This window comes from Pan paniscus, chromosome 1, assembly GCF_029289425.2.
Source record: "Pan paniscus chromosome 1, NHGRI_mPanPan1-v2.0_pri, whole genome shotgun sequence".
Lineage (NCBI taxonomy): Eukaryota > Metazoa > Chordata > Mammalia > Primates > Hominidae > Pan > Pan paniscus.
In genome coordinates this window covers 6002445-6022838 of record NC_073249.2, presented here as the reverse complement: position 1 = coordinate 6022838, position 20394 = coordinate 6002445, and the positions used below count along the sequence as shown (strand labels likewise).

Genomic DNA, 20394 nt, shown 5'->3' with positions numbered 1-20394 from the left:
TGATGAAAGCATGTCAACAACTGTGTCGTGTTAAAGACTTACAGGAAGAAGCAGGCTTGACTACTGTCACATGAGAGACCATCACTCAAAGACAAAGACGCTTCATAAACCTCCCCCAAACCCTTGCTGGCAGCCAGATGCCTGTGGTTGTTGGCTCCCTGCCTGTCCCCCTTACCTAAACATAGAAGACAAAACAAAAACAAAAACAAAAAACGCTGCATTTGTCTCCTACGTGTAGAGATCCCATTCTACCTCACCTTAGAGTGAATTGTTTACACAGCCATCTCCCAATAGACTGTTTCTTGAAAGTAAGTACGTACATCTCAATTGATGCTGATTCAATTAAATACATTTTTATTTTGGTTTCTAAGAACTTTCTGTATTATGCAAACACAAAGGGGTTATGCAAACACAATGAAAGGAAGATTTGAAATGACAAAGAATCAGAAAAAGCTTTTTGAAGGAGAACATTTCATAAAGTCATAGACAACTTAGACTAAAAGGGACTTGGATAATGACACTAATGTCCTAAGTTTGCAGATGGGAGGACGGAACACACTGATAGCTAGGAGGGAGCGGGTCTGGATCTCAAACTTCCAAGTTTGGTTTCCTTTCCAAGTTAGAATCCTTTCAGGCAGAGATGTGGCAAGCAAATCCAAGGAGAGATGAAGGAGACAAAACGGCACAGATGTTTCAAAGCAAAGGGACTATCCAGGAAATGAAGATTACTTTAGTTACCAGGGAAGAAACGTGTATATGTCATGGGGGAAGGGAAGAGAAAATGCACGCATGTGGCACAGCCCTTTGTGGTGTGGTCAAGTGAAGGAAGCTTTATGAAGAGGTTGGTGGGACCTTGAAGCAGGAAGGAAGGGGAGGAAGATGCAGGGTACAGAAGGATGAAAAGCTCATGGTGGTCAAGAAACTTGTAAATGGTGGTAGATACTATAATGGGACACATAGATACGCACGTAAGGGCCAGAACACACAAAGTCTCAAAAGGTTAAGCTGTGAAACTTATAATTTTGAAGAATAATAATGAGACATTCAAGATTCTTGAGCTTGATAGGATAAAAAAAACCAGTATAAATTGACAGTTATTGAATTTAAGATGACAAAAGTATTTTAAATTTCTACTTTATTCCCCAAATACATCACTGTCATAAAGCTTTCTGATGATCTAAAGCTGGTTAAAAATAAACACCTTGTACATGCACATTACTTTAGGACATGAAGCTAAGTGAATTATATTGATCAGAATCTGCTAAGAAAATTTTTTTCTTTAAACAGTCAAACTAATAAGAGATTTCACAGTAACCACATATTAATAGAACTGGAGGATTCTTTCTTTTGCTAAGCCTTGGGAAATGGTTTATAATCATTTGATAAGTTGATGAAGTATTAGCAAGCAAGATGGTAAAAGAAATAAAATATACAATCATTGTATAAAGTTCCAGAAACACTTTATTTAAAAATGGAGTTGTAAATGCATAACAAAATAACATAAGTAATAAATGTAACAAAAATAAATAAGGAGGATAATGTATTCATACAAAATAAAAATAACATAGTAAAAGGCCAAATGTTTATCATTGAACCAAACTGTGTAAACACTTAAACAAGAATGTAAGCAGAGTAGATTCTAGTATTTTCCTAAACTCCTTACCTTCTACTTCCATGTGGATATAATCAGTACCCAAACATTAAATAAAAGAGGGAGCAATGCTGATTATTTTGTCCAACTTTTTCTTCAAATGGATTGACCCTGTTTTAACATTTCGTTTATTCCTTCAAAGCATTTGTATCTTTCCATTTATGTTCTTTAAAACCTTTTTTCAGTCTTCCTTTATTAGACAGAATGGGGAATTTAGCTTTACAAGGAGAATAGTTCATTTACCTTTTTTTTTTGAATTTAAAGAAAAATAGGAGATCCATTATAGTTTTGTTTTTACATCTCTATAAAGTTTTTTTGCATCTTTATTAATTGATCCAACAATACAGGATTTAAAAAATCCTGTAAAGTCTTGAAGTGTATAGAGTTACTTTGTTTCTTAAAACAAATATAGCACAGGATTATTGTGGAAATATTAAAGACCATTTCATAAAAGTTGTAGTTTAACCTTTATAGACTGATGGGGTCAAGGGGGAAAATCCAGGTCTACTAATAATATTTAACTGAATTAAGATACACCCCAATTATAGTGTTCTGGAAACACAAAGGTAATTACTTTTCTTTTTAAAATTATCCAAATGTGAACTTACTGGAAAGAGAAAAAACAAGTTTAAAGAAGAAATTTTTCATAGGCTTCTTGTTTAGTAGCACAGGCCAAAGGCCTTTGTCGTCGTCTTGCAGGGTCCTTATAAATGTGTAAGACAGACAGGATTTACTATTGAGTCCTACAGGGAAACACACAGAAGCAATTCATTGCTTGGGAGTGAAACTATCAACTAATCTTACGACTACTGGTTCTCCAAGTCCCCTAATGAAGAAAATTTTAACCTCATTATCATTTCAAGGGAATTTCTTTTTCAACTGTCACATATAAACTTGGTAACACAGGACCAATATACATGTTCTGAGTTTTAAAAATATACTCCACCTAAACTATCTGTCTAATCTTTCTAGTTATCATTTAACCTAAAATGAGAGACCAAATCTTATTTCCATTAAAAAAAAATGAAAAAAAGTGCCAAATTGATCTTTTTGAAAGTGGAGTAAAACACTGTGGGGTTAAAACAAATACAGTATTATCAATCTCCTATGTACAAAAAAGACAGTTAGTCCTTATTGATATATAGATATGTCCACCTACCACTCCCAGCAAATCTTAGTGCAAACATAATAGTTAATTTCCGTAAACCCCAAGACAATTTATGTATCAACAAAGTTATATAAATCACATCTATGTTGGAAAATTTTAGGACACAGAGTGACTGTTGTGAAAGGTCTGCTTTACTGTGGAGAGTACTTATGTCATTGTGTCCAATGGTAATGAGTACTAATATAAATCCTATTATTAAGAAGCAAATAGAATGGTTTAACAAATCTGTACAGATGAAGGAGTCCATTTCAGGGAGCAGCTTGGCACAGGAGACATAGGGGTTCAGAAATGTTGGCTATTTAGTTTGCTTGTAGGTCACAGCATGACTTAAAAAAAAGAAAAAAGATCTATGAAGGGAAAGGGTGTAATCATTAAATTCAATTTGAAAATCATAAAACCACAAAAGGCGACACTGCCACAATCTGCTTTTTCCTATTTGTGCATCAAGTGGTTATCTAAATAGTTTGAAAGGATTGATATACTACATTATACGTCAAAAATAAATAAATAAAATTAAGAAGACAGGGATTCCAAGATTGTAGCTGACCAAGCTGTCTTGTTTTGCGTACGTCAACACTATGCTGCTTCCAATATTCCTAGTCATTCCACAGGTAATAATTTTTCAACAATCAAGAGAAAGTCATTCTTGTACTGTAACATCTTCCTCTTCCCCATCGGGGTTGAATCTATTGAAATGTATACTGAAATCAGCCTCAGATTCAGCATTCTCAAATTCAGCTGCGGCTGAAACAGCAGCAGGATGAAGAGCCCTAGCTTCTGGTTGGCCAAGGGTTGGTGTCTGACCCGGGCTGTGGTGGTTATTCACAGGGCTGGACTTCTGTTTCGGTGGAGATGGCAACATAGCACTGGGAAATCCCATGTTGTTCAGAGCCTCCAAAGTTCCATCAGGATCAATCATAGCATTGATTGCTAAAGGGCGGGAAAAGGAAATAATTTTAGATGCAGTTACATTCACATATAAACACTGTTCATGATTTGGATAATATTTAAACTATCAGTGCGTATGTGATCTTAAATGCGGCTAATCTTCCAATATTATATTTAAAACTCCATTCTTAGTTATTCTGTAGCTGTACTGTAAATCACCCAGCCCTGAATACTTTCTCTGGGTCCTTTGATGTGGCACTTACGGGCATTTCAGAGACTTGTAAGTCTGGTATTTGAAGATGTGGAATTCAAGAAAAATCTTGTTGAAATTTGTCTTCATTATTGTGAGAGGATAGAGAAAATACTGAATATGATTTTTAATAAACATCTAAACCCACATCACTCAGATAACTGAGGTATTAGCTGCTAAGTCAGGGTTCAGAGTAACCTCAAGGCTGGAGAGGCCAGAAGAACATCAGCATACTTTGAATGCTACCATAGAATACGGTCATTTAGCCTGGCCAGAGTGCTGGGGTTATCAGCTGTATACACCACTGAGATACAGGGGTTCCCTCAGAGCCTACAGACTAATATCACAGGGCAGCTTGCAAAGCCAAACAGACTTGCTGCCTGTATGGAAGGAGTCAGTTAAAGGTCAGCTTTCAGTCCAAAAGATCTTTGGGTTGACATGGAAAGTTCTCAGGCGGTGATTTTCAATTTGGCATTGGGCAGAGCAGGGAGTTGGGAGAAGGAAGTAACACAGATGTAAGAATCATGTAGCAGGGACTTGTAAAAGCATACCCCCAGTCTACCAGCTAACAAGCACTGTGTTAGCAAGCCACTTTTACTCATGGGGTGTACCATAACCCTTAGGTGTGTTGGGGCTAAGTAAAGGTGAAAAATCATTTTGATAGGATCCACGTAAGTACCTATGATTATTCGATAGATAAAGACTCAGTAGAATTAGCAGTTGACTATGGAACCTGCCTGTTGTACCCCTGGGGACTTCTGGGTCAAGACATACATAGGCATGAATGCACAGCCCAGCTCTGACAAGTTTAGAGGGCAGCCTCTTTCACTTTCTTCTCTCCTTTCTCTTCTGGTCTCTGTGGCCAATATGTACTCATTTCTTGTCAACCAAACAACTATTATTTCTATTAGAATGTAAGTTTGTTTCAGGTTACACCACCAACATAATTTAAGAACTGTCAAATCACACAAATAATGCTAATTAACACAACTTTATTATATATTTTTCACATATTATTTATATGTAATACATAAAAAATTTCAATTAGTTTATGACATCTAGCCTACTGTCAAACCTATGAACTAAAATATGCCCAACATATATCTTTATTACATTTTAAATTTTTATACTGGGTTTAAAAAAATTCCTTTTTATGAATAATGTGAATGTTTGAACTCTGTATTTTATGTATGTCATTACATTTAATCAAATAACATCCTAACAATATTTTAAGAAATACCACTCAGAAGGCACTTATTCTAAATTATTAGCTCTTTATACTTAATTCAGTAGTAAATTTACCTTGCAGCTGCTTTTCTACTCTTTTCAGTTCCTGTAAGATAGAAGAAATCTCCTGCAGGGAAAGCAATAACAAAAATTAGCCTACTTTTAGCTAAATGTTATCACTTTACAAGCAATGAATTTCACTCTCACTTTATTTGGAACACTTAATATTATCTACATGGTACTTACTACATTAATAGCAACATGATATGAAATAATTATGATATCTAGCAAACAAGATTCAAATTAAAATATTTAAACTAAAATGAAATAGAATAACTTTTTCAGTGAGATGATTGTAGCAGATGAAAAGTTTAAAGTCATTTACTACTATTTAAGCAAAGATTTTTTTTTTTTTTTTTTTGAGACCGAGTCTCACTCTGTCGCCCAGACTGGAGTGCAATGGCGCAATCTTGGCTCACTGTAACCTCCTCCTCCCAGGTTCAAGTAATTCTCTTGCCTCAGCCCCCAAAGGAGTTGGGATGATAGGCGCCCGCCACAATGCCTGGCTAATTTTTGTATTTTTAGTAAAGACAGAGTTTCGCCATATTGGCCAGGCTGGTCTTCAACTCCTGACCTCAAGTGATCCGCCCTCCTTGGCCTCACAAAGTGCTGGGATTATAGGCGTGAGCCACAGTACCCGGCCGCAAAGATTTTTAAAATTCTTATTAATCAACCTTGCAATAACTATGTAAAAATGCCTTCAAATTATCTTTGTAAAAACATATAAACTGCAACCTCAATATTATAATTATATTCTGAGCAATGAAAATCTGTACAAATTCTTTTAAAAAGAAGATAAGCATTATATTAAGTAAACGGAAACGACTTATGTCAACTTAATATTTTCATGTTAGATTTGGTTCTCTTTAAAAATTTCATGTTTCTAATGTTTAATTATTACAAGAACAATCTATACTAGTAAGAAACACAAAAGGCTCCTCCTTCCTACCCTCTGCAACTTTGAAACAATCAACATTTTAAACCTGTGAGTCAGTAGAAGAAATAAAATTTCCCAAAATTTTGCATTTATATCTTCTTTTGAAAAAGCAAATCAACAAACAGCTAAAAAATAAGGGTCTTTTCCTTAAAATAAAACTCTATTAAAATGTTTTAATCTTCAAGAAAAATTACTATACCATGCTTGAGGTTTTCACAATAGGGACTTCACTTTCGGCTCTTAATTTGCTTTCTATGTCATCCCAATTCCGATCTTTGTCTTTAAATAATATTCTATAAATCAAAAAACATAAGCATATAACTTTTTAGATTTTAAAAACCTATTACTTTTTTGTTAATAATACCAAAGCAATGTATCTTTTCAAAGGTACACAAAGAAAAAAAACCAACCACTGCATAAACTGAGAATTAAAATATTAAGCCAACAGTACCAATTAATTCATGTGTATGAGCTCCAATTGAATGCTTATTAATACATGCATAAATTCTTTACTGTTTATCTTATTCTTTATTGAAAACAAAATATAAAACAAATATAAATGATGTTATGACCTCAAAACTTTAATATTTATAATTTACAATACAGTAATGCCCTCTTATCCATGGTTTCTCTTTCCATGGTTTTAGTTAGTGGCAGTCAAGCATGGTCCGAAACTATTACAGTATTTTGGGAGAGGGAGAGAGAGAGAGAGAAAAAAAAAGACCACATTCACATAACTTTTTTTTACAGTATATTGTTACAAATGTTCTATTTTATTATTAGTTACTATTGTTAATCTCTTACTGTGCCTAATTTATAAATTAAACTTTATCATAGGCATGTATGTGTAGGAAAATACACAGTATATTAGGTTTTAGAATTATCTGTGGTGTCAGGCATCCAGTGGGTATCTTGGAACAACATGTATCACCTGGGTATAAGGAGAAAAGACTGTGTAACTGTCACTTATAAAGAAAATGCAATTTTATTCAGACAGAATATATGCAGTATAGGAATAAGTGAGATGAAAATAGGTTGAATTAGGTATAAACAATTGTGTCTGTTAAGACCTCTTTATATGGGAATAAGCACCTTATCGATCAAGAAAAGTGTGTATATTATTTTAAAGACAAAAAATTGGGAGTACTTACTGTGCTTTTCTTTAACAATTGTTAATTCGTGTTAGTATACTTGCACATAATAACCTATTAGGAATTAGGATGCTATCCTTTTGATAAAAACAATTGCCAATAAAGATAATTATCCTATCATTACCCTAACATCAAATAACTTATAAAATAAAGGACCACAAAATTTTGACGTGTCTTTCAAATGTGGGACACTTTTCTAACACTTTAGAGTCTATCAGACATGATTCAGCAGTCTTAGATGTAAATACTGGCTACTTTTTTGGTTTCTTTTAAATTTTTTTCAGTAAGTCTGGAAATCTAGTTTAAACAACACTATATAACCTCACGTAAATGTATTACTACTGCAAGCTGATCAGCATTTAAGTAGTAAACTAAGTTAATATTTGTGCTGGTATTTCTTCAAAGATCAACATGCCAGACTTACTTTATTTAAAAACATGAAACTCATTAACATCACATCAAGTCTGGAACATTTGCTTAAGGTGGCAACGGGTCTAGAATCTGGTATAAGAATATTCTTATGGCCTACCTATTAAATTTTCTAAACTCAAAAAAATGAACACCCTTGCCAGCCATCTTTTCTAAATTATTATGTTCTTGTAAAAGAGTCCTTGCAGCATTAGGACTGATGGAAAATAAGGAAATAATGACTATTTCATGGACCAACTTAGAACTGTAATGGACTTATACAATAGAGAAAGACTCTGTTTAGCCACACACTGCTAAAAATTCAGTGAATTTTTCCAGAGGATGGCTACTGAGTATAGTGTTTGTGGATCTAAAACTGTTAAACCATAGACATTTCACCTTTGGTGAAAATGGGTTTTTCACGGGTTGCCCCTGAAAAAAAAATGCCCCCTTGAAGAAATAAATGATTTATTTTAAAATACAGTTTGTTGGCCAGGCACAATAGCTCATGCCTGTAATCCTAGCACTTTAGGAAGCCAAGGTGGGTGGATCACTTGATGCCAGGAGATCGAGACCAGCCTGGGCAACATGGCGAGACCTCGTCTCTATAAAAAATACAAAAAAATTAGCCAGGTGTGGTGCAGATGCCTGTAGTCCTAGCTACTAAGAAGGCTGAGGTGGGAGGATTGCTTGTGCCCAGGGAGGTCGAGGCTGCACTGAGTGAGTGAGTTGTGAACATGCCACTGCACTCCAGCCCATCTCAAAAACAAAAAACAAAAAACAAAAAAACAAAAAAACAAAAAACAATTTGTAATATATAACAGAACAGATCTAAGCAGTCAAACTTGTCATTTTGGCATTATGAAATAAACTTTACTATAATATTTAATATTTAAATACTAGAGAATCAGAAAACCAGACCAAGAAATTAGTTTAGACCAGGCTATAATGATCAGAACTTGTTTTTGTTTGAAGGTCCTTATCAATTTTAAGCTGAAAAAATCATAGCTTTCAAAGTGATATTCAGATTATATTATAGATTCAAAATAAGCTAAACTTCAGCATGAAAATACATAAAATTCCAAAGCTTATTTCATTCAATAATTTAAGAATTAAGTTAAAATACTTTTGATAAAGCCATTGGTTTTAGGGAAACAAACAGAAGTCTCAGGCTCCTATTCTATGAGCCATAACCAATTCCCTAGTACTAGCCCTTAAAACATGCGAACGCGGAGTTGCGAATTGAGAGTCTACCAATGCAAGGCCGTGCTACACAACCTAAGGGGGTCATTTTCACATGGAATGCAACGAGAATGCTGTACAACAGGAGTTCCTGTATAAATATTTAAAAATGGATTCCACAGACAGTGTTCATACAATGTAAGTACGCATGCCTCTAGGATGAACCCCAGTAGACATTTGAGGTTATAACTCCTGACACAAAGCTTAAAGACCAGTTGATTCTCAAACTACCCTGGCACTTTCCACGCAGAAGGCCCAGGTCTCTACCCCTTAGGTTTGGTTATCACAACTCAGACCTACCTTTGAATAGTATCTTCTTCCCAAAGCCTTCCCTAAACCTCCTAGGTGAAAGTGATCCTTCCTTTGCCTTTATATCTCTAACTGAGCACTAATCTATTATACGCTATCTTGTACGACAGTTGATTGCATATGTGCCTCACCTTGCCAACTACACTGGAAACTCTTTAATAATAGAAATGGTTTTATCCTCATTACCTTCCATAAAGCCTGCCATAGTGCTTTATGCATAGTAAAACTCAACACTCGAACTGAAGGCAATTCAAATACATTAAACATTCTGTATTTATGTATAACTTTATTGAGGCATTTTTATGCATCCTTTTTTAAACTTTATAAATTCTGTCACTTTCTGAGACAACACAGGTTATCAATCCATCAGCAATGTCTTCTTTGTTCTCAATTTTAGTTCAATGTCAAAGCTACAAAAAATATTTTTATTTGGGGGAGACTACGGAACGTAGGAAAGCTGCTCCGTGGTAAGGAAGAGAATGGTACATAGCAGGTAATCTGTGAACATCTGCTGAATAAATGAATGAGTGGTTAAGACTCCAGTTAGCAGGGACGGACCTGTATTTCAGTAGGTAGGATGAAAAAACACTGTGTACTTGTTTACAGGTAAGGAGACTCCAGGGTTTTCCAGGTGCAAGCCACATGACCATACAAGACTCTCATGATATTTTTACAGATAGCACTGGTGTATCAAGAGGACCCATATTGGATATATTAGCTTCCTATGGTTTTTAATGATAAAATCCAAACTCCTTAACAAATTCTGCCAAAACAGATCCATCCTCATCTCTCTAGTGTCATCTCTCACCATACTCTGGCCCTTTCACTTCACATAGCTTTTGAGTAACTCCTCTCCTCATCATTCAGGACTTAAATTTCATGGCAATTTCTCTAAGAGCCCTTCTCTGAATTTCCCAAGTGCCCTTGCTATGGGCTTCCATAGTAACCATCCTATATTTCCCTTAACACACTGAACTATAATTACCTGTTTACCTGCCTTCTACACTCAAATGTGAGGACATCAAAAACAGTGCTAGACAAATAACATACAGTCAAAAATCATTAAATGAATGAATGAGTCTGGAGACTTTATTCCCATATAAGATGATCTTAACCAATGTTTATTTCATTTATTTATTTCTTTGGTTAATAATCCTTCCATAATGCCCCAGCTTTAGAAAATAATTTTAGTGGAACTAAAATAAAAATGATAACAATTATATATTACATTTAACTACAATGAATGCTTGAGCCAAATCATGATATTAATAAGCAGCTGTGTGATTGAGGCCTATAGATTTGTTTATTCATGTGTAAAAACTAGTAAGTTAAGCTTAAAATTTTTTTCCCTACAAATTTCAGTTAGGCTTTACCCCAGGGAATGGTGGACTTCATTTGTCTCTGGCCATAGGATATATTAGCAAATCATAGGTGAATGGGTTGCACGGTGAAGGGGATTCTCTTACTTGTGAAAGACGTAAACCTAGGAATGATGGAGTCACTAGGGGAAAACATGTACTATATCTCACGTAAGACAATAATAGGGTGCTAATTACTTAATCACTGAGTGTGAGTAAAAGAAAAACAATGGACTCATTTATAAGCCCTATCAGGATTTATAAAATGTGGTATTTATAAACAGCATGCAACTAATTTAATTTCTCTAAAATCAATTATAAGCCTTAAAATTTTTTAGTTAATAAGGTTCCAATTTATACCTGAAATTAATATTGTTATTATACTTTTTATCTCATCAGTGTAACCAGTGATTTTAATAATAAGAAAAAGTTGATGCAGGTTATTGGGCTTCAAGTGGAAATAGAAAATGTGGGTAGTAAAATACAGGTAATATTCAAGTGAAATAATGAAATTAAGTCAAATCATGTGTAGATAGCAGAAATAGCTAACTTAATACAAGCTGACTGGTTTACATGATATAGAATGTAAATTTCATGAGAACAGGGGTCTTTGTTTTGTCAATGTCTAATTATAAAGTACCTAGAATGTACCTAATACTTATTTGTTAACAAGTACATATTAAAATATTATTCTGTAGAAAATTAAGTCTATTTAAAATTCATAAGAATATATGGGAATTGATAAAGGTAAATTCTCTTTCAAAAACAATGGATAGGTACGTAATGGTAGTCACTAAAAACACCTTCAACATTATTTATATGTACAAGGTACTCTTTACAAAAAGCCAAACGTTTTAAACATTCTATTGCTGTTTTTTGAGATGGGGTCTTGCTCTGTCACCCACGCTGTGGTGCAGTGCCATGATCATGGCTCACTGTAACTCTGAACTCATGAGCTCCAGTGATCCTCCCATTTCAGCCTCTCAAATAACTGGGACTATAGGCATGTGCCACCATGCCCAGCCAATTTTTTTTTTTTTTTTTTAATCTCGCTTTGTGGCTCAGGCTGGTCTTCAAGTCCTAGGCTCAAATGATCCGCCTGCCTTGGCCTCCCAAAGTGCTAGGATTACCAGGCATGAGCCACTGCACCCAGACTCAGCTATTTTTTCACTAAGGCAGCATGCCTCATATGCCAATCAAATATGGAGCGGTCTGTCAATACATTTCACTCATACTCTTTGGGGAAAGTAAAGATCTAATTAAGAGAAAAGATCAAGGTACAAAAGTAGATAAAATATGATCAAGTTTGTATAAACCTTTGAGAAATGAACCCAGAGTGGGGAAACACACCCACTATTAGATATAATAAATATTTTTCTGGAATATTTATATTTTTTAACCATGTTGATGTATTACTTTTGCTAAAAAGCTACACATTTTAAAATAAATAGAAAAATGGGACAAGACGGTGCAGAATACATTACTTTTAACATAAGGAATTTTAAATTAATATTCTTTTAGGAGGCAATAAAGTGAAGAGAAAGTCTGGTACACCTTTAAGAAATTATTATTTATTTATTTATTTATTTGAGACAGAGTCTCACTCTGTTGCCCAGGCTGGAGTGCAGTGGTGCGATCTTGGCTCACTGGAAGCTCTGCCTCCCAGGTTCACGCCATTCTCCTGCCTTAGCCTCCCGAGTAACTGGGACTACAGGCGCCCGCCACCACGCCCGGCTAATTTTTTTGAATTTTAATAGAGACAGGGTTTCACCGTGTTAGCCAGGATGATCTTGATCTCCTGACCTCATGATCCGCCTGCCTCGGCCTCCCAAAGTGCTGGGATTACAGGCGTGAACCACCATGCCCGGCCACCTTTAAGAAATTTTTAAGATACAGGCTCAAGATAAAAAGAAAGCTCTTTCTGTTTCTTAACATGCCAAGTAAAATTTACCTATATAGGCCAACTTTCTACATTTCCTTCTGAATTTCTCAATTTTTCTAGAAGATGATGCGAACTTCGTTTACAGTAACTTAAAACAGATTATTTTAAGTTAAATAGACTGTTTTTAAGAATACTTTAATTTTTAAATGGTGCTTTTGAAATTGTTTTTGAAAAAATTTAATGGCTTCTTGGTACTCATCAAATGCTGATAAAATATATTATTTCAATATATAAGCAATATAGAATTATATTTGTGTGGAATATTACAATTCACAAACCATGTTCAAATACTGTTTCATTACATTTTAAATTTTAATTATAGGAATCAGAAATAAGCAATAGCAGCATGGATTTCTGAAGTACTGTTGAATAAAATCTGTAAGTCTATTTATGTTTTGAATTAGTAATAAATTTAAAGTTATAAAGTAGTACTGGATAGATATTTACTTTGGGACAAATTTTTCCAAAGGTAAACATATTCATTCTGATGATACATTTTTAACCTTGAGAAAAAGCAAAAAGCAAAGTGAGGTGATATTAAAGTTAAAGCTATATGTACATGTACCTGATCTTTCCAGCTGTCTTATCTATAGATTGTCTTATCTTCTTAGAGAACTGAAAGACGGATGACAGCAGCAGATTATCTCCCATGACCTGAAACAGCCAAAGAAAAAAGTAGATATTAAAATATTACCCCCGTATTGTATAACTACTGAGATCACTAGTCACAAGTCACTATAGTTAGGGGCAGTTAGTATTTATGCTTATTTTAATTGTAAACCAGTGAAGAATATAATTAATATGTAACTAAAATGAGAAAGTGAAAGAAACACTATTAACAAAGGAGTTCTTATTATTAAATAACTTGTCAAAGTTTCCGTATTATTTTGGTCATATCAGTTTCCAAACACAATCCATTTTATCCTCAGTTTATCTTCAATTACTATTGTGATCCTGTCTCTCTTACTTCCAACTGAATTATAAAAGAGAAGATACAAATAACTTAGAGTACTAAACTTATTATTTATTCTTTCACCAAGTAATGTGAATACAGAAATCAAGAAGAGTACAATCCTTGTTCTCCAGCAAAGAGTCTAGTGGGAAAGATACATTTTGAAAAATTTACACAAAATAGTAAGTTTTTATACTGGGTGTTGGTATTACTCCAGTTGAGATGCGTGGGCAAAACCACGGGTCACCAATCTCTGTAAAGAGCCAGAGGGTGAAGGTTTTAGTCTTTGAGGGACACAGGGTCTAAGTAATGTGAATACAGAAATCAAGAAGAGTACAATCCTTGTTCTCCAGCAAAGAGTCTAGTGGGAAAGATACATTTTGAAAAATTTACGCAAAATAGTAAGTTTTTGTACTGAGTGTTGGTATTACTCCAGTTGAGATGCATGGGTAAAACCAGGGGTCACCAACCTCTGTAAAGAGCCAGAGGGTGAAGGTTTTAGTCTTTGAGGGACATAGGGTCTCTGCCACAATTCCTCAACTCTGCCTTTGCAGAGTGAAAGCAGCCATAAATAATGAGCAAATTATGCATGTGGACATAGCCGTGTTGTAACAAAACTTTTACAAAACAAGTGACAGGTTGGATTTGGCCTATGGGCTGAAGTTTGCCAAGCCCTAGGCCAAATCATGAAAGGCAAAGCTAACGAAGCATGGTAGAAAAAGGACAAAACTTGAGTCTAGCCGTGGGTTTCAAAATGAACTCCTTATATTGTCAGTACTATATCCAGAGCCTGAAAGAAAACAGAAAATAAGGCCCTAGAAGGCAAAAAGGTTTAAAGACCACTGGGAGAGGTGACGGTAATATACAGGGAATACGATTACATGTTTTATCATAAAGCCTAAGGCCTACAAAACAAGAGACGTTCACATAAATTTTGGGATTCAGTGCTGCAAGAATTCTAATGAGGCCGGGCGCAGTGGCTCACGCCTGTAATCCCAGCACTTTGGGAGGCTGGGGTGGGTGGATCACGAGGTCAGGAGATCGAGACCATCCTGGCCAACATGGTGAAACCCCATCTCTACTAAAAATACAAAAATTAGCGGGGCGTGCTGGTGCGTGCCTGTAGTCCCAGCTACTCGGGAGGCTAAGGCAGGGGAATTGCTTGAACCTGGGAGGCAGAGGTTGCAGTGGGCGGAGATAGCACCACTGCCCTCCAGCCTGGTGACAAAGCGAGACTCCCTCTCAAAATTAAAAAAAAAAAAAAAAAGAATTCTAATGAGAGTTCATTGATGAGTGGCATAAATAAGGAAGTGATCATGGAAAAACGTGAACTAACTTCAGAATGACAAGGATTTGAATTTAGTGGGTAATAAAAGTTTATTTAGGTTGTGAAAAATAACATTGTCAAGGAAAGGATAAATAAGCAAAATGGTTTTTGTGGGCCTTAAGAAAACAATCAAATAAGGATGGAAGACATATACAAATTAGGAAGGCATGAGAAAGGGCAGGAGAGTCTAAGGAAACACTGCAACACAGAATAGGATATTTCTCTTTTCTTTGCTCATGAAGTTTAGTTTGTTGTCACAAAGTATTAAATAAATTCCTGATATCAACCTTGAGATAACTATCAATCTAGATGTTTCCATTCTCTTTAAAAACATACACTTCTTCCACATAGTTTTATTATGTTTGGAGAAATCTGTCTTCCTAGACATCGGGACAGAATGATTATGAGTAAGTTTAGAGAATAGGCTCTTTTCCTGATACCAAGAACAAATCAACTATTAGGCCAGGACAGATCAAGTATGCTGTAAAACGTTTTAGTATACTTCAGTTGTAACTTTCGGGCTAGTTGCATACTTTTCTACCAAGTAGATCTTTTTCTACTCAGTACCATGAGAAACATACATATTCTTACATAATAATCTCAAGATCTTATTCCTAAATCCAGGGATCCACAGATATTAATCTATGATCAATCTCTTCTGGTCAACTGTTTCTTTCTACATTATTCCTCTACCCAGCCCTTAAGCCTATACCACCTCTGTGTGTTGTTCATAAATCACCTCTTTCCACAGTAGTATTTGAAATAACCATTCTTTTATGAAGAAACTCCTTTATATCTTTGAGTTTTTTATTACTCTATTATTGTTCAATTTGGGAATATACCAGTTTATACATTCACTTTTCAGCTGATGTAAACAGTTTCCAAGTTTTTGATACTGTCAACAATGTTACTATAAATGTAACTTCTACTATCAATGGGAAAGGGTTTTTCTTGTACATATACTAGCAAGAAAATTGCTAGATCATGTGATGTCTTTATTTTCAACTTTAGGAGATAGTGTCAAACTGTTTTCCAGAGCCGCGGCACCAACTTAACCTCCACCAACCACACATAAGAAAGCCTATGTAGCTACCTTTCCTCCAATACTTAACATTTTAAGACTTTAACATGTCAACAATTGAATGATTATAATCTCACTGTAGTCTTGACATGCATTTCTCTGAATGCTCGTTAAGTTAAACTTCTCTTCATGTTTTGTAGGCCTTAAGTATTTTCTTTTTCTTTTTTTTTTTTTTTGGAGACAGAGTCTCACTCTGTCACCCAGGCTGGAGTGCAGTGGTGTGGGTTCAGCTCACTGCAACCTCTGCCTCCCGGGTTCAAGTGATTCTCCTGCCTCAGCCTCCTGAGTAGCTGGGATTACAGGCACATGCCACCACGCCCGGCTAATTTTCTTATTTGTAGTAGAGACGGAGTTTCACCATGTTGGCCAGGCTGGTCTGAAACTCCTGACCTCAGGTGATCTGCCCGCCTCGGTATTTTCTCTTTGGTGAAATGTTGTTCATGTCTTTGCAGATTTTTCTATTGTGTTTTTTAATTGATTGGAGGGAGTTTTTTATATATACTGTATACTAATCCTTCATAGGCTGTATGTTTTGCAAAAGTTTGTAACTTGTATTTCTACCTTCTTTATTTTTTAATAAAGAAAAAGTCCTTAATTTTAATATACTCAAATGTCTCAATTTTCTAAGGCCAAAAGTTTGTGTTTCTCTTAAGAAATCACTCCCTAGTACAATATTGAAAGATATTTGTCTGTATTTTTTAAGTAAAAGTTTTAGTTTTTCATGCATTATTTAAGAACTAAATTCATTTAGAGAATGAATTTAAGAACTAAATTCATATTCATGAACTTAAATGAGAAAAAACAATTACAGTATTATTTTCACTAACCTCTAAGTGACATAATTATTTGTATATGATGTGATGTCATGGTGAAATTTCATTGCATTCATTAAGGAGAATCACTTTTTCCCCAGCCCTACTCACTGAATGCTTCCTCCTTTTCTTACTTACGGAACATGCTGCTTCTGCCACATGTTAAAATTTATAGTTTACTTACTTCATCCCTGCTCCAGGTTCTCCGCCTTGTAATTGTTAAGTGATCGGGAGGCTCTGCTGCTTGAGGTCTTGGATCACCAGATCGACCGTTGTTTCCTTCTGGTGTTTTGGAATGAACTAATGGAGGAATCTTTCGGAAGTTGAGGCTTTCATCAAAAACACGATCAACCAACTAATGGGACGAAAGCAAACCTTTATGAGAACACAGTAATTTGAAAAAGTACCAATATTGGCATTATAATTTTTATGATTAGACAGAAGTTATTCCATTCTCAAGTAGTAACAGAGGCACAACATCTTCAATAAACCAATTACTCTTTCTTTTTATAAGCACTTCAAATGTATTTCCTTTATAAAATCGAGATTCATCTACATAGGTTTTATTTTCAAAATCTAAAATATATAACTATGTTAAATTTAATTCTTCCATGGATAAGATTTTCTCCAAATGGAAAACAGATGGTAAATAGAAAAAAAGCTGAGCCATGTAGATGGACAATGAGTTCATTTTACTCACATTGCCTTACCAGTGTAAAATAATGTTTCTTTTTCTTTTAGTTTCCTATCTTGTTTTTTCCTCCCCAAATCCAGGTGTCAAATTTCTTCACAAGATACATAAATTGCAAATTCCAATTAAGTTTACAAAAGGAAAATATTTTTTAATCCACAAAATAAATATTTTGATCTTAGTCAAATAAACTTTTAACAATGCTATAGAAGTTACACATTCTAATAGAAATGATATACTGCCATCTACAGTGCAAATCACAGACATACAATACTAAGTAACTCGGGTTTACTGAAGAGGGAATCAACCTAGTACAGTATTCTGAAATAAAACAAAAAGAAAATAAAGTTTATTCAATGAAATGTTTAAGTAATTTTACTGGGTCTGAGTGAATGTATAATCATGTTAGGTAAAATTTAGTTAGAAAGCTGAGAAAATAATATCTTCAACATTTTAAATGTACCAGAAGAATTGTGTATGTCTTGCCACCAGGACGATCCTTAAGGTTTTCATCAATAAGGATGATTTCATTTACAGTTACATTTGATCAATGTGGTAACAAAACTCTACACAGATTGATGAAGTATCATTTATTAAGTTAAACAACACACTGAAGGAAAACAAACAAAAAAGTGACCATTAAAGAATCAGATTAAAGAATGTGACAAAAAGCAAATGAAGAAAATATTATTAGCACAGTTTACGACAATTAAATTTGTCAAAAAGGCTAGCCATTTTTGCCTACTATTTAGGATTATCTTGTAAAATTGAAGAAGCAGAATAATCAATACCAGGGGCTGGCAAAATTTTATTTATAAAGAGACAGATAATAAAACCTCAGGCTTTGCAGCCATACAATCTCTGTCTCAACTACTCAGTTCTGCCCCTGTAGCAAAGAAACAGCCATAGATGATAGTTAAACAAATAAGTGTGGCTGTGTTCTAATAAAACTTTATTTATGAATACCAAAATTTGAATTTCATGTAATTTTCATGTTGCGAATTAGTATTCTTTAGATGTTTTTTCCTGCCATTCAAAAATGTAAAAACCATTCCTAGTTCTTTGGTCTGTATTAAAACTGGCAGCAAGGCCAATTTGCCAACCTCCAAACACAGAAGTTCATTCTTTTAAATGCCAATCCTTTGCTTACATTTCTGCCCCAAATCAAAGCAGCCAACATGGCCAAATAGTACCATTAATTTTGTATTACATGTTAAAGGCGCTGTCTGGAGCAATGTTATGCAAATGGTGCCTCCTGGAGTTATACTGTAAGAGGCCCTGATATTGGATGGGTAATAGTCTATACATGGTAACTTGCATTCCAGACTTTATAAAAATGTTCTGAATATGTATTTATATGTATGTATATTACATATATATTTCAATTTTTCAAAATATCTTTATGTGTATGTGTTTGTATTTATCAACAGAATTATTAAAGCAGTGAAACTGTAGGATTTTTCTCTTTGTTATCAGAGTATTTTCTAGTTAACTAGCGATAAAAATACTTTTAATTGGAGCATTTTCATAGTCAAACTTTATAGAAACTTTATACCATCATTTATCAAATTTTGGGTTGCTTTTCAAAATACCATTTATATTCATGTTTCAAGTGAAGCTATGGACCAAGAATTAGCAGGCAAAATGCTGTTTCTAAAGAATTTTCCAGCTTCGTGTTAATAGTAGACCAAATGTTAGCCTTCACTAGTTTTGTTACAAAAACATAAAATAAACTGTTAAAGCAAAGTTGGAAAATGCAGAGCTTCATGCAAACAGGGAGGGTGGACATAACTAAAATAAACTAAGCAAAAAGCTAAAAGCAAAAGAAATAAAGAAAAGAAAGAACCTTATGCATTTCTCCATGAAGATCTCCTACCTCTTCTCTAGTGTCTATGGCAGAGCCAGGGGTGGTGGCAGCAGTGCTTACTGTGGTACTAGGGGCAGTGCCTGATGAAGTCACTGAATCTATCTCTCCTGCTACATCGTTGATCTCCCGAGCAATGAGAGCAAGATCTTGGCTGATCCTGGTAATAATTTTAGAAAAGAAGTTTAATCCCTTTTAAATAAACAGCTCTAGAAACAATCATTTATGAGATAATCAGTCATGTAAGTTGTATATCTAATTAAATATTTGTAACCCAAATTAACTATTAACTATTTTGATAATCAGTCTTAAACCTTAATTCCAAAATTAAGATTAATGAAACTAAACTCCAAATAACCTACAAGATATCACCTTGACAAATGTACTTTAAATGCCCTTGAGTAGAGCTATGCCCTTAACACACACTGTGTTAATGACTAGCATTAATACATCACAGGGGTCTTAAACTTGGGGAATAATGGATAGAATTCAAGCAGTTCATGAACTTAAATGAGAAAAAACAATTACAATGTATTCACTAACCTCTAAGTGACGCTTAGCATTTCTTTCAATTATAAATACAGGCAACAAATCACAGTGGTATTAGCAATACTGGTGATTTTTGTCATCAACAGAGATCACATTACAGTTGCTACGGGTATATTTAAACATCATTTATGGTCATCACTGCTTCAAAACTACTGAAGTCATTAAACACACAATAATAACATTTTATTTAATGTTAATAAAGAACCATAAATTACTCTTACTTTCAAATATTTTGATAACTGAATTTCAATATAATTGGATTTCTTTGTAATTCTTTTATGTTTACACCTGAGAAGGGCCCTACAAGCTTCACAAAATGGCCAAAGGGGTCTACAGTACCAAGAAATTAAGAACCCTGCACTCTTTCGTAGAGCACTTTACACTATGCACAGCACTTTCTAGTACATGTTATGTCACTTGAGGCCCACAAAGTTCTTTTGAGGTAGGATTTATCTGACTTTATCACAATCTCAGAGAACCTGAATGGCTTGCTCATGATCACACCTTTAGATGTAGCTAAGGCAGGA

The 20394-nt window shown here is 34.6% G+C and overlaps 1 protein-coding gene across 26 annotated transcripts in view; it reads right to left on the bottom strand.

The window, feature by feature from the left end:
- Nucleotides 1-1443: 1443 nt before the first annotated feature.
- The window catches only part of CEP170 (centrosomal protein 170), a 130432-nt gene continuing 111481 nt past the window's right edge, over nt 1444-20394 (bottom strand). For 13 of the 26 annotated variants that reach the window (XM_063593510.1, XM_055095420.2, XM_055095544.2 and 10 more), the window contains 6 exons: nt 19301-19478; nt 16948-17118; nt 13157-13245; nt 6381-6474; nt 5260-5311; nt 1444-3749 (listed from right to left, as the gene is read on the bottom strand). In XM_063593510.1, the coding sequence (XP_063449580.1) occupies nt 3460-3749; nt 5260-5311; nt 6381-6474; nt 13157-13245; nt 16948-17118; nt 19301-19478 (874 nt within the window). In that variant the 3' untranslated portion in view covers nt 1444-3459. The remainder of the gene's footprint in view (nt 3750-5259; nt 5312-6380; nt 6475-13156; nt 13246-16947; nt 17119-19300; nt 19479-20394) is intronic. The other 13 variants (XM_055095920.2, XM_055095680.2, XM_055095872.2 and 10 more) reach the window with 2 other exon arrangements.